Source organism: Antennarius striatus, chromosome 13, assembly GCF_040054535.1.
Source record: "Antennarius striatus isolate MH-2024 chromosome 13, ASM4005453v1, whole genome shotgun sequence".
NCBI lineage: Eukaryota > Metazoa > Chordata > Actinopteri > Lophiiformes > Antennariidae > Antennarius > Antennarius striatus.
The window spans coordinates 523,585-537,052 of record NC_090788.1 but is presented as its reverse complement, the minus strand read 5'-3'; the positions used below and the strand labels follow the sequence as shown (position 1 = coordinate 537,052).

General features: G+C 49.8%; 1 protein-coding gene across 1 annotated transcript; it reads right to left on the bottom strand.

Moving 5' to 3' along the window:
- Nucleotides 1-64: 64 nt before the first annotated feature.
- Nucleotides 65-13,225, bottom strand: rsf1b.1 (remodeling and spacing factor 1b, tandem duplicate 1). The gene is made up of 16 exons (XM_068331634.1): nt 13,057-13,225; nt 11,398-11,489; nt 10,892-10,984; nt 10,523-10,728; nt 10,328-10,440; nt 5,134-8,573; nt 4,408-4,695; nt 4,211-4,315; nt 4,050-4,129; nt 3,492-3,546; nt 3,287-3,396; nt 3,143-3,210; nt 2,860-3,073; nt 2,544-2,758; nt 2,240-2,419; nt 65-2,162 (listed from the first exon to the last, which is right to left on the bottom strand). The coding sequence occupies exons 1-16, from the start codon at nt 13,208-13,210 to the stop codon at nt 1,675-1,677; spliced, it is 5,901 nt and encodes a 1,966-aa protein (XP_068187735.1). The 5' UTR covers nt 13,211-13,225; the 3' UTR covers nt 65-1,674.
- Nucleotides 13,226-13,468: the final 243 nt, after the last annotated feature.

The following is a 13,468-nucleotide window of genomic DNA, read 5'->3' as shown; positions in this document are numbered from 1 at the left end:
TTCCAACGGGGTTCTACCAATCAGGAGGAAGGCAGGGGGCGGGGCGTGACAGGAAACAATCGGATGAGGATTTGAACCCATTTTATTATGACAAATGTACAAGATCAGAGCCATAAGAAATAACAGGAAGTTAAACTGTCAGGAAACATAACGACGAGTGGCGAGAAGTGTCTATACAGCTGGCTCCTCCCACTATGAGGTAAATAAACCGGTAACACTTCAGCCATTGGCTCCCACTTCCTGCCTTCCTCTTCTTCCTCTTCCTCGCGACAGGTTAATACATAACCAGGAGACGCCCTAGAACCACCTGGAGAACGGGCGAGAGTGAGCTAATCTAGAAGCTAACGGGTTTAGTGTCCAGTATCAAAACGTGGTGATAAATAGAGGTTCCTCCATGCCGACACATTTACAAAATATTTTACAACTCCGATCCGACGCCGTTCGGTTTGAGTTACGATGCCGATCCCGCCTTTAGCCGCATGCTAACGAGGCTTTCGGCGATAAATCCGCCGCGCCTCGGAAACGTGCTCGGGTTTTCAGGTTTTCTTAGAAAAAGTGTGCCGAAGAAAACGATTAAAAAGAACCCCGGAGAACCCGATAGAACCTGATTTCATCCACCGCTTAAAAAAAAAAAAAAGTTTGTGAATATATTACAGCATAATTACAGGGAACGGTTCCCTCTGATCGGAGCTCCACCCACCAGAACGCCAGCCGGAGGCGGGGAGGACGGAGATGCTTAGTGTTCTTTACAGGTGGGAGAACCTCCAACACAACGTGTTATAGATGGGATAAAATACACGATTAAAGACAGGAGATATTAATACAGGAAACAGGCGTCTCCATGGTTACCGATGGCAGCTTTGAACGGCGTTCATCCGACCGCTAATAAATATTCCCAGGGCCGAAGTCTTTCAACGCACGTCTGGCTGACGGACGTTAGCTTAGCATTAATACTGGAAACATGTGGCCGGACAGCATTGCTAAAGCTAACGGGCTAACAAGCTAACATCTATTACAGCTTTGCTTTTGGATCTAGAATAAAAACGTTTCTGGCAATTGATTGGCTGATATTTCAGGAATACCAAATAAATAAATCAGGTCAAACTAGCTGGAGTAAATCTCATGAACGACTGACTTTGTTAAACTTCGGCCATCGACTGACGGAGGCGGAGCCTGTCAGATGATATCGATCCGTGCTGTCTGATCAATCTACCGATCAACAAAAGGTTCTAGTTTAACGGGTTTTTTAACTCTAGTGGCACATGGAAGCTAATTTAAGCTAGCGCAGCTAATGTTAGCCAAATTTTCAGCCATCAAAGCAAACGTTAGCCGATCAGCACCCGATCAATAAAACTCCACTGGTCTGCAGCGGCCATGTTGTTCTGGGAAGAACCACTTCCTGTCTGGACATACCGGATTTGGCACCGATGTTCTCTGATCAATACTGTCAAACGTTCCGGAGGCGGATCCGATCAGCATCACGACTGTACACAGATTGGGGGGGCGGGGCCAGGATGGGGTCACATGGAGGGGCGTGGTTTTGGCAGTGGAGCTGGATGGTACTGGTCCAACCAGCTGGAGTCTGGTTCCGGCGTGTTTCCACGGGGACCTCTGGCGGCGGCGGGGGGGATGGCGTCGGTACGAACACGCCACACACACGGGGGCGTGGCCTTCCTACAGGTCCTCGCTGTTGCAGACGTAGTCCACCAGGTCGGTGACGCCCAGCAGGTCGTCCTCCTCGTCCTCCTGTGCCGTCATTTCCTGTCCCACCAGGCCATTTGGCGCCGCCGCCGCCGGCGCGGTGCACATGTTCTTGGCGGGTTCTAGATTCGGGGGGAGTCCCGCCAGCCGGCTGACGGCGTTCTGTCCATTGGTGGGCGGCGGCTCCACCGCATTGGTTCCCTTTGGATCCTCCTCCGCTTTCGTCTCCTTCAACCGCTCCTCTTCTTCGTCCGAGTCGTCCGAGTCGATGCGGTTGACCCGTTTGCGGACAGGACGGTCGCCCTCCGACGAGTCGTCCGAGTCGTCGTCCGAGTCGTCGTCTTCGGATGCTCGCCGGCGTTTCAGCGCCAGATGCCGGCGCCGCTGCCGGGTGTCGTCCTCCGACGAGTCTGGCCTCCGATTGGCCGGCCGGTCTGCTGAGTCTTCGTCGGAGAAACTCACTGAGGAAGAGGAGGAGCGGTGAAACACAGGTGTGTGTGGCGGTGTCTGTGTGGGTGGGGCCGGGGGCGTGTCTCACCCTCGCTGTCGGAGCTGTCCCGACGGCGGCGGGCGTTCACTTTGGGTCTGTTGGCTCCGGGCTGCGACCCGTCCGAATCAGACGTCTCGTGGTAGTTCACCTCCCGCTTGTGGCTCCGCCTCGACCGCCGCCGGCTCACGTCCAGGTCGCTGTCGCTGAACTCGCTGGAGCCGGCGGTCACTGCGCACACACACACACACACACACACACACACACACACACACACACACACACACACACACACACACACGATGGTTAACACAGCGTTGAAGCTCGTTGAAGCAGCTTCCAGACAAACTCCCACCTATTTCCTCGTCTTCCTCTTCGTCCGTCTCCTCCTCTTCGTCGTCGGAGTAGCCCCTCGGTCTCCGCCTCTTCCTTGAGCTCCGCCTCTGCTGCAGGAACTTCCTGGAGTGCGAGTCTTTCCGTTTGCGGTCGCTGCCGTAGTCACTGTTGTTGGACTCGGCCTCGGTTTCGGGCTCGGTGGCGTTGTCCGACACCAGGAAGTCCTCCTCCGAGCTGCAGACCCACAAACAAACAAACAAACAAACAAACAAACAAACAAGCGTGAGCTTCGTGCCGTCCAGCTCTACATCGGCGCGTCTCCCCCGTCCTCCCACCTCTCGCTGAGACAGAACTCTTCCTCGCTCTCCTCCTCGTCCACCGTGCTGTCACTGTCCAGGTCGTTGAGCCGCCGCCGCTTCTTCCTGCGCTGGCCGGCGGCCGGCTGCGGGACACGCCCGTTCTCCCTGCCCTCCTCTGATTGGAGGATGGTGGACATGTCCTTCCCCCTGTGGCCGGTGATGTTAGCCATGTCTTTCCCTCGCCCGGCTCCTGAGGAAAAACGACGAGTCAGCGATGCTTCGTTTGTGGGCGTGGTCAGACCAAAGGGCGTGGCTTTACCTCCCCCTTCTGCTTCTTTGATGTCTTCTTCGATCGCCTCCTCGATCGCCTCGTCGAACTCGTCGAATCTGGAACAGACGTGGAAAATGTTTCACTGACCAGGTGACTGATGACATCATCGAAGCCGAGCGTCTCCGTTCACACCTGTAGCTGATGGATTTCTTGGTTCTCGTTGACCTTCGACCCCAACTCTTCTTTTTTTTTACTTCCTTCTTCTCTTTGATGATCTCAGGTTTTGGTTCTGCTTCCTCTACCTGCAAACACCAACAGGTGAGATTCTACCTGTCCAATCAGAATACACGCTGACATCACAGGTGAGTCTCTAACCGTCCAATCAGAGGGTACTCACTGAGGGCGCGATGATGTTTTCAACACTGATTCCAACGTAGATGAGACGCTCTTTCCTGGAGGAAACAGGAAATGATGATGACAACACTTCCTCATCTAAACATCTACTTCCTTCTGCTGGTTCCTGTTCTAGTTTCTGGTTCTAGCTGCTGGTTCCTGTTCTAGTTGCTGGTTCTAGCTGCTGGTTCCTGTTCTAGTTTCTGGTTCTAGCTGCTGGTTCCTGTTCTAGTTGCTGGTTCTAGCTGCTGGTTCCTGTTCTAGTTTCTGGTTCTAGCTGCTGGTTCCTGTTCTAGTTGCTGGTTCTAGCTGCTGGTTCCTGTTCTAGTTGCAGGTTCTGGCTGCTGGTTCCTGTTCTAGTTTCTGGTTCTAGCTGCTGGTTCCTGTTCTAGTTGCTGGTTCTAGCTGCTGGTTCCTGTTCTAGTTTCTGGTTCTAGCTGCTGGTTCCTGTTCTAGTTGCTGGTTCTAGCTGCTGGTTCCTGTTCTAGTTGCATGTTCTGGCTGTTGGTTTTGGTTCTAGCTGCTGGTTCTGACCCAGACCTTCATCAGAACAGGTTCTCACCTCCTCTCAGCCCGTTCCTTCTTCTTCAGGGACGCGTCCAGGTTCTGCAGCTGCTCGTCCAGCCGGTCACAGAGCTGCTTCTGCAGAGAGGAACCAAACGTGGGACCGTCATCATCGTCACCTTCATCACGTTAACGGCTGCCGGTCAGACGGGTACGTACGTGCTGACAGGGCGGACAGAACCATTCTCCATCAGGGATGATCATGAGGGGGGGTCTCAGGCAGGCCGTGTGGTACCCGCTGTCACACGAGTCACACAGTAAGATCTGCAGATGAACCAATCAGATCGATCGTCTCCATCAGCACATCCATCAACTATTACAGGTTTGATATTCATCCGGGTCGGACCAGAACCCACCAGCTCAGGGTGGTTTGGAAGACCGCAGTGTTTGCAGGGGTCGTCGTTCGGAGGGAGGTCGTCGTCCGAGGACGTGGACGAGTCGGAGCTCCGCCTCTCCTGGTGGCGGCTCCGCCTCTTCCGGCGCCGTTCCACCTTGTAATCCTCGTCGCTGTCGTCTTCTTCCTCCGTCTCCTCGTCTTCGCTGGACTCCTCCTCGCTGTTGTCGTCCTCCTCCTCGTCTTCAGAACCTCTCTTTCTACGGCGTGATCTGGTGTTGGACCAGCGGACCTTTCGCCTCTTCCTCCCCTGAAACGAAGACAACAAGCAGACGAGGTGAGGTCCGATCACACCTGATCAATAACTTAACCACTAATGATCCGTATAATGAGAAACGATTGATCAAACGTGGCTGTTGATAATCGAGCGGTAATCCTCCTTTGGGTCCAACAGAGGGCGCTGTACTTGAATCAGGTACGACGGACACACTGAGGTGCAGTGCGCCCTCACGCATCAACAAGCGCAACTTCACCTCATCACAGACTTTTGGTAGGCAGTCATGTGATACCGTACTCGCATTCTATTGGCTGACAGCATCTGGAAGTTCACTACGTGTACTACTAAGATATTACTGCTAGTACCACTACAACTACTACTTGTACTACTACTATACTACTACATTAGTACCAGTACTAATCTGGACAGACATTAGCAGAGGTGAACAGCGCCACCCAGTGATGGCCCTACCTTCAGTTTGGGCTGAGCCTTCAGGTCAGTCTTCTCTCTCTGGTTCTTTTGGACAGTCTTTAGCGCCTCCTCCTCCTCCTCCTCTTCTTCATCCTTGCCCTCATCCTTCTCCTTCTCTTCTGGCGGAGAGGCCTCAGACTTTTCGGCCTTCTTGTCGTGGATCTGGACCACCTTGGCCGTGGGCCTGGAGATCCTGGGGGACCTCCTCAGGGACCTTCCGGTGTTGCTGTCGGACTCGGAGTCGGCCAGCCGGCGCTCCCTCTGGAGTTCAGCCCTCCTCCGATGGAACGGACGTTTGAGTTTCTGACGGACATGTTTCTGCTCAGAGTCTTCACCGTTCAGCACCTCCTGCTGCGCTGCAGACGCCTCTCCAGTGGGATCGGGACCTTGGTCCTTGCTTGGGGGGTCCTTTTCCGTCGGTTCTTTGCTTGGGGGGTCCTTTTCCGTCGGTTCTTTGCTTGGGGGGTCCTTTTCCGTCGGTTCTTTGCTTGGGGGGTCCTTTTCCATCGGTTCTTTGCTTGGGGGGTCCTTTTCTATCGGTTCTTTACTTGGGGGGTCCTTTTCCGTCGGTTCTTTACTTGGGCGGTCCTTTTCTATCGGTTCTTTGCTTGGGGGGTCCTTTTCCATCGGTTCTTTGCTTGGGGGGTCCTTTTCTATCGGTTCTTTACTTGGGGGGTCCTTTTCCGTCGGTTCTTTACTTGGGCGGTCCTTTTCTATCGGTTCTTTGCTTGGGGGGTCCTTTTCCGTCGGTTCTTTACTTGGGGGGTCCTTTTCTATCGGTTCTTTGCTTGGGGGGTCCTTTTCTTTCGGTTCTTTGCTTGGGGGGTCCTTTTCTTTTCGTTCTTTGCTTGGGGGGTCCTTTTCTTTCGGTTCTTTGCTTGGGGGGTCCTTTTCTTTTCGTTCTTTGCTTGGGGGGTCCTTTTCTTTTCGTTCTTTGCTTAGGGGGTCCTTTTCTTTTCGTTCTTTGCTTAGGGGGTCCTTTTCTTTTCGTTCTTTGCTTGGGGGGTCCTTTTCTTTTCGTTCTTTGCTTGGGGGATCCTTTTCTTTCGGTTCTTTGCTTGGGGGGTCCTTTTCATTCGGTTCTTTGCTTGGGGGGTCCTTTTCTTTCGGTTCTTTGCTTGGGGGGTCCTTTTCTTTCAGTTCTTTGCTTGAGGGGTCCTTTTCTTTTGGTTCTTTGCTTGGGGGGTCATTTTGTCCTGTTTCTTTGCTTGGGGGGTCCTTTTCTTTTGGTTCTTTGCTTGGGGGGTCCTTTTCTTTCGGTTCTTTGCTTGGGGGGTCCTTTTCTTTCGGTTCTTTGCTTGGGGGGTCCTTTTCTACTGTTTCTTTGCTTGGGGGGTCCTTTTCTACCGATCCATTGCTTGGGGGGTCCTTTTCTTTCAGTTCTTTGCTTGGGGGGTCCTTTTCTAACGGTTCTTTGCTTGGGGAGTCCTTTTCTTTACGTTCTTTACTTGGGGGGTCCTTTTCTACTGTTTCTTTGCTTGGGGTGTCCTTTTTTACTGGTTCTTTGTCTTGGGGGGGCTCTTCTGCTGGTTTTTTGCTAGGGGGACTCTCTTCAACTGGTTCTTTGTTTGAGAGGGTCTCTTTTGCTGGTTCTTTTCTTGGGGAGTCCTTTTCGGCTGGATATTTTCTTGGGGGACTGTCTTCAACTGGTTCTTTTCTTGGGGGGCTATCTTCAAATGGTTCTTGGCTTGGGGGACCCTCTTCAGCTGTTTTTTTGCTTGGGGGACCCTCTTCAGCTGTTTTTTTGCTTGGGGGACCTTCTTTAGCTGGTATTTTGCTTGGGGGACTTTCTTTAAATAGTTCTTTTCTTGGTGGACCCTCCTCAGCTTGTTCTTTCCTTGAGGGACCCTCTTTAGCTGGTTCCTTGCATGGGGGGCGTCCTACTGATGCCTCTGTGCTCACGTTTCGGTGCCCAGGCTCCTCTGTCTTGGTGGCGGTCTCGCTGTGAGAATGTTTCTGGTCGGTTCTGGAGACGTTCTCTTCGACCCTTGTCGTCTGGTCTTCTGGGTGTTCCTTGCTGTGATTGTTTAACTTTTCGTTGTCTGCCTCTTTGTTTTCCTCATCTGGATTGTTTCTGCTCTCCGTAGTCGTCGGAAACTCTGCCTCCTCTGTTTTCAGCTCTTGCTCTGACTTCTTTTCGGTGTCTGGACCTTTGTAGGCTTTGTTGGAGAAATCTGTCTTCTGGACTTGACTGGAAGATTCCTGTTCTGGTTCAGATGTCATCTGCACGGCGGACTTCAACTCAGCTTTCCCTTCTTGTGGCAGCGACAGGACGTGTTTGGTGGCCACTCCTTCTACCTCCATTGCTTCGGGTGTAGAGCCTCTAACTTTTCTATTGTCTATCGTTCTGTCCTCACAGTTGATCGGTTGCTTCTCTGAGGTTTTCTCTGGAGTCCTATTCAGATCCTCCTCCTTCTCTGCTGGTTTACACGAATGTGTTTTACCAACACAAGGCTCCACCCCCTCCTTTTCTTCTGGTTTCTCCATCGCTAACTTGTCTGACGTTTGACTGACTCTTCCAGACTCTGTGTTTTGCTTTGGGTCTGTCTTGTCTTCTCTGGCCAGACTTGATCTGGAGTCATCTCCAACTGTTGATTTCACCTCTGAATCTTTTGGAGACTCATTTTTCTCTGACACATCAGTCTCCATTTTCTCGTGGGCGATACTTTTCTCATCTGACGGTTTTGATTGCTTTATTTTTTCTTGCTCTTCCTGACTGGACAACTCGTCTGGTGGATTTGTTGCATCTTCAGGCAAACCTGGAGGTTCTTCTTTCCTTGTTGATGTAGCCTCTTTTGTGCTTGGATATCCATCTTTTGTACGTTTCTCTCCGTCGTCGTCTGTTGACGGCGTCTTGCTTTCTCTAGAGTTACCTTCAGCCTTCTTCGTCTGCTCCTTTCCAGACTCACAGGGATTGCTCTGGAGCTCTGGTTCTGACGACAGACGAGCTTCTCCATTGACGTGATCGTTCAAAGTTGTCATGTGTTCTGGGTCGGTCTTCAGAGTCTCTTTGGCCGGACACACAGGAGTGTTTGGTACCTTAATGCTGCTGCTCTTATCAAAGTCCTCAGTGAACTTCATTCCTCTTTTTTTAAGAGGAATTTTGGAATGCTGGCTGTTTTTCACCGCCTGCTGAATCTCTTCCACGCCGCTCTTCTTGGCATCCTCTCCTCGTTCCGTCTTTACGGACTGACATTTCGTCTCCGAGGGTTGGCTCGTCGCCGTTGGAAACCCAGAGACCTCTGAAGGTTCCTCTTTGATACTGTGTGGTATCGTTTCGACATTCAGATCTGAAGACTTTTCCTCCTCAATGATGTTGTTCAGTGATTTGTGCTCTGAGTCTTCATCATGATTCTCCGTCTTTGGTGAGACTGGACACACAGGCTTTTCTTGGTCTCTGCTGTCTTCATCTGAGGTGTCCTCCGACTTTGTACCATCACCTGCAACGTGAAGATAAAATCAAAGTCAGTGATGGAGACAATCTGGAACCATTTCACCTTAAAATAACATTTAAATCATTTTGAGGTAGCACACCAGCTGGTGTGAAACCGGCGCCTTACAAACGACTCATAGATGGTCTACCGATCACGACCATCCAATCCAGATGGACCTTGAACAACACTGGAGGAAGCACCAGCATGAGACCAGAACCTGCCAGTCCATTTCGGTGTGCTGAAAACCAAAACCATAGATGATGGGGAACCCAATCAAGAACCTCGGGAGGGCAGTACGACAATTAGTTGGGAATCCAAAATAACACCAGGCAGGCAAAGGCTTGGGGAGATCTGATGAGTGAGTACAAAAATGTCAAGACCAGATTAATGAAGACCCCCCCAGAAGTCCGAGGACGAAAAATTGCACAAAACTGGAATGGAAGTGTTCTGCACCAGAGGTAGCAGCACAAGCAGAAGGTATAGTGAGGTGCAAATCAGGGTTGGTAGGAACCTGGGAGCTTGTAACACTGGTCATGGGAAGTAGGCAGTCACGTTAAAAAGAGGGACCCTCCTGCAGAAGGTGAGATAAAGGGTCCACGTTGGTCCAAAACGCACAACTTGAGTCGCCAAACGAGATGACCGACTAAGGCCTGCACCTTCACTGGGGCTAACATTTGGAGGTGTCCACAACCGCAGCTTCGGTTCCACCGGTGGTCCCTCCATGACGGACTACCAGAGGTACCCCAGAACATGAAGCAACACCCAGCCAAGAATCTCTACAACAATGAACTCATAAGTCTTCTGGAGTTTCTTCTGGTGACGGTCGAGCTCCTCACGCCATCTCCAATCTAATTTTTATTTTTATTTAACCTTTATTAATCCAGGTGAATCCCATTGAGATTACAAATCTCTTTTGCAAGGGAGCCCTGGCCAAGACGGCAGCAGCACCACTGACAGTTATACAGCAATTAAACAGATACATTATAAAACATAAAATAACAGGGAAAAATCATCAAAGTCTAAGAAGGAAAGCAGGTACAGACTCCAATGGAATCTGCCTCCATACCCTTCACCAAATTTTTAAAATCCCTGATCAGGATCAGCTCTTGAAGCTGTAGTTCCGACTGCAAATGATTCCAGGCTGCAGGAGCAGAAAACATAAAAGCCTGTTTGCCAAGTTCAGTGTGAACCTTAGGGACAGTCAATAAAAGGATGTCATTGGAGCGCAGACAATAGTTACTGGTTTTAAATAAAATATACCCACAAAGGTAAGAGGGGCACAGACCAAGGATAGACTTATAAATAAAATTGTACCAATGTGTAAGTCTGCGCATGGTCAGGGAGGGCCATTGAACTTTGACATACAGGGTGCAATGGTGAGTGAGAGCTTGGCATCCTGTGACAAACCTCAAGGAGCCGTGGTACACAGTGTCCAGGCGATGGGAGCATTGAGCTGGGACATGCATATACAGCTGATCACCATAATCAAGCAACGGGAGGAACGTAGCCTCAACCAGTTTGTTCCTGGCAGCACAGGAAAAACAGGATTTTATCCTAAAATAGAAGCCTAGTTTAAGCTTAAGCTTCTTTAGTAGAGTTTCTACATGTGGTCTAAAAGTTAAATGTTTCCTTCTTTTTGTTAGCCACTAACTGCTACTAGCTGCTTTGACACATCATGCTGTCCTACTGGTGATGGACACAAACGGACTTAGCTTAGCACTGGAGATTCCTGTCGCGACACAGACTCCAAACGTCTTTACCTTCTTTTTTCTCTTTGTCTTCTTCGCCGTCGGGTTTGGGTTCCTTCTTTAGCAGCTCCGGATCGATCTGCGTCTTCAGCAGAGCCACGACCTCAGCCAAGTCATTCCGGTCTCTACGGGAACACAGGAGGTCCAGTTGTGGTAAGTTACCCCGGTGTTACCTGGTTCGTTTAGTGTTCCTTCAGAACCACTTACCTGACGATGCACTTCCATGACGAGCCGTCCAGGTCGTCCTGCTCCTCCACGTAGACGCGAACGTTGTCGTCCTGGTCCAGTTGGAACCAGTACATCTGCCCATCTTTGTCTCGGCCAATCGGCTGCAGACGCATCTTATCCGGGTCCTCCTCATTAATGGCCGTTTTGAACTTGACGTTTTCGTCAAACTGACACTCACACAGATACTGGAGGAAGAGGAAATCGATAAGCAATCAAGGTGAACGACGTAGCATCCGAAGCTAACACCTTCAGAGGAAAAGTAAACCCTGAGACTTTATGATCTTTAAAACAAAATACCAAGAAAACAAGACTAGAAATCAGACAGGACAACATCGACGGTGTTTTTACTTTCAGGATGGCCGCCTTGCACTCCGTCTGCATCTCCTTGTAGCCTTTCTGTTCCAGTTCCCATGCCCACGTTGTGTTGAACTCCTGGCAGACCTGAAAGGACAATCAGAAATCAGCACATCACTTCCTCCTCCCAGCGCAGACTGGAGGGATGTCCTGATTGGTCATTGTCTGGATTGTATGATGCTGTGATGAGAGAGATTGTCCTCATTAGCTCCGAGGCTGGAACTACCTTTAGTACATTTCATCTCATGACAGTTTCTATCAGACAGGAAGCACCACTAGAAAATACAACTAATCCTCAACATACGAACAAACATGCTTCAGCATATCAAACTATCATCCTGCATGGAATTATGAACAATTCAACTTACAAGCAACTTCTCATAACTGTAGGTTGAGGACTATCTATGCACCAGTAAAACCGCAGGACAAACCAGCAGCCCTTCTCGTTCAGCTGTACATGGTGCATCATGAATGAATGAGTGTGAAAGGTCAAAGGTTACCTTGACGAGGTATTTCTCCCATCTGTCTGCTGACACTGATTTTCCGATCTTTCTCAGCAGCTTTACGTGAAGATCGACGAGCAGCTTCGGAACTGAGGAGACGAAGAGAGAGTTTAATCAAGCTACAGCTGAACGTCAACCAACGGCCATGTTTGTAGTTGTAGACCAGTTGATTCTATCTGCACCTGTCCAGCTGGTTTGTGATCAACCAATAAGATCAGGGAGGAAGGAGGAAGAAGAGATGGAGAATGCAAGAAATGGTAAGAAGAGGAAGGATGCAAGGGAGGAGATTCAAAGGGTAAGAAAACAATGAATAATGAGAAGGACAACAAAAACAATGAGATAAAAAACTTAGAAAAGCATTCTTTTCCATGTTTTCAGAACACCTGATGCTGCTGTCTGCTGATGTTCTCTCCAGCATCACTGGAACCGCTGGAGCTGTTTGCTTGGTGCTTACTGGTAAACAAGAACATGCAGTAATAACCAGCACCATCTCCAGTTACCACTGATCTCTAGCTAGCATTGCTAATACACCCCTCACCCCCGTCAGGTCAAATCGACCAATCACGACTTCAATCCATAAATGGAACACGTTCAGCAAAAGACTAGAAGGACGACAACGACAAACATCAGTCAGGTCGTCGTTTACTTCCCATCGAGGTGAACAAACAATGTAACAACGCAAAAACTTGAGTGAATGATAATGTTCCTCTTCCTCTGCTGCCACATCCGTCCATCATCCATCCATCATCCATCCACCCATCTTCTTAGATGCATAACAGACATTTTTAAAGATACTTTTTTCTTTGATATTTCTTCTTGAAAAGAATAATTCCAGTTTTTAAGCATAATTCCACTGCTTGTGATTCCACAATGATGTTTGTTTGACCACAAAAATAAACTAACACGTTTTAATTCCTTCATGGATGGTTGTAAACACAACAGCAGTGAGCTAGTGTAAAGTCAGCTACCTGGGACTACATAAGTAAATAAACAAGTTGACTCATCATGTAAACACGTGATCATAACACAAACAAGTTTTTTTTTTTAAATCGAAAACATATTTTAATTATTTATCCACCAGCAAATCAGCGTCAAGCGACAAATCGACCTTTATTTTGAAGGCACCACCGGAAGTTGTCTCTCTACGGTTCGCTAAGAGAAGCTGCTCCAACCTCACAAAACACTAAACAGTGAATAAAGTACACAATTCCGAGCCCGTCGCTGACAACCACCCGTCCGCCGTGGGTCTAGTGCAGCCCACGCCGCGCTGCGTGGACCCCCCGCGACCCCCGAGGCCCCGGTAACCCCGCGACCAGCTCTCATCTCCGCTGTGTTTGTGACGAGTTGCGTTACCACAGCAGATAAAGGCTGCTGGAAAAAACCAGCCCGATTCAAACGCTCCGAAGTGGGAGAAAATACGGAGCGGTCCGTCCGGATCGATACCCGGTGATCGTTAAATGAAGCATCGACGCGTTTCCCGCTTCGACCGGCGGCTCCGGGTCGCGGCGGGTTCGCATTTAAACAAACCAGGAGGTTAGAAAACCACACAATAACACACGGCTAGCTAACCTAGCCGCTAGCATGCTAGCGCTAGCATCCTGGTGAACGCTATGGAGAAGTGCCTCCCCCCGCTAGCAGCGCCCCCCCCGGACCCACCTGACGACGTGTCCCGCAGATACCGCTCCAGCTGCGGGAAGGTGAGCTCCGGCAGGTCCAGCAGGGCTCCGTAGCGCTCCAGGAAGGAACAAATCACCGCGTAATTTGGACACAAACCAGGAGAACAACTCGCCATTGCCGCCGAAGCAGCCATCTTTTCCTCACGAGCGTCAAGCCCGCCAGAATAAAATGCACTTCCGGTTGTAGCAAAATAAAAGGCCAGACCGCGTCGGTTTTTAATTGTACAGAGGTAGGTTTTTAGATTCAATGTATGAATTGATTTTAGTTGATAAACGACATGTTTAACTGCATCAGTTTTATTTATTAATTTATTCAAATAATTGAGCTGTAGTCCTTCTGTAGTGAACGGTTTGAGCTACGAGGCGTTAAAGTGTGTTGATATAATGTATTT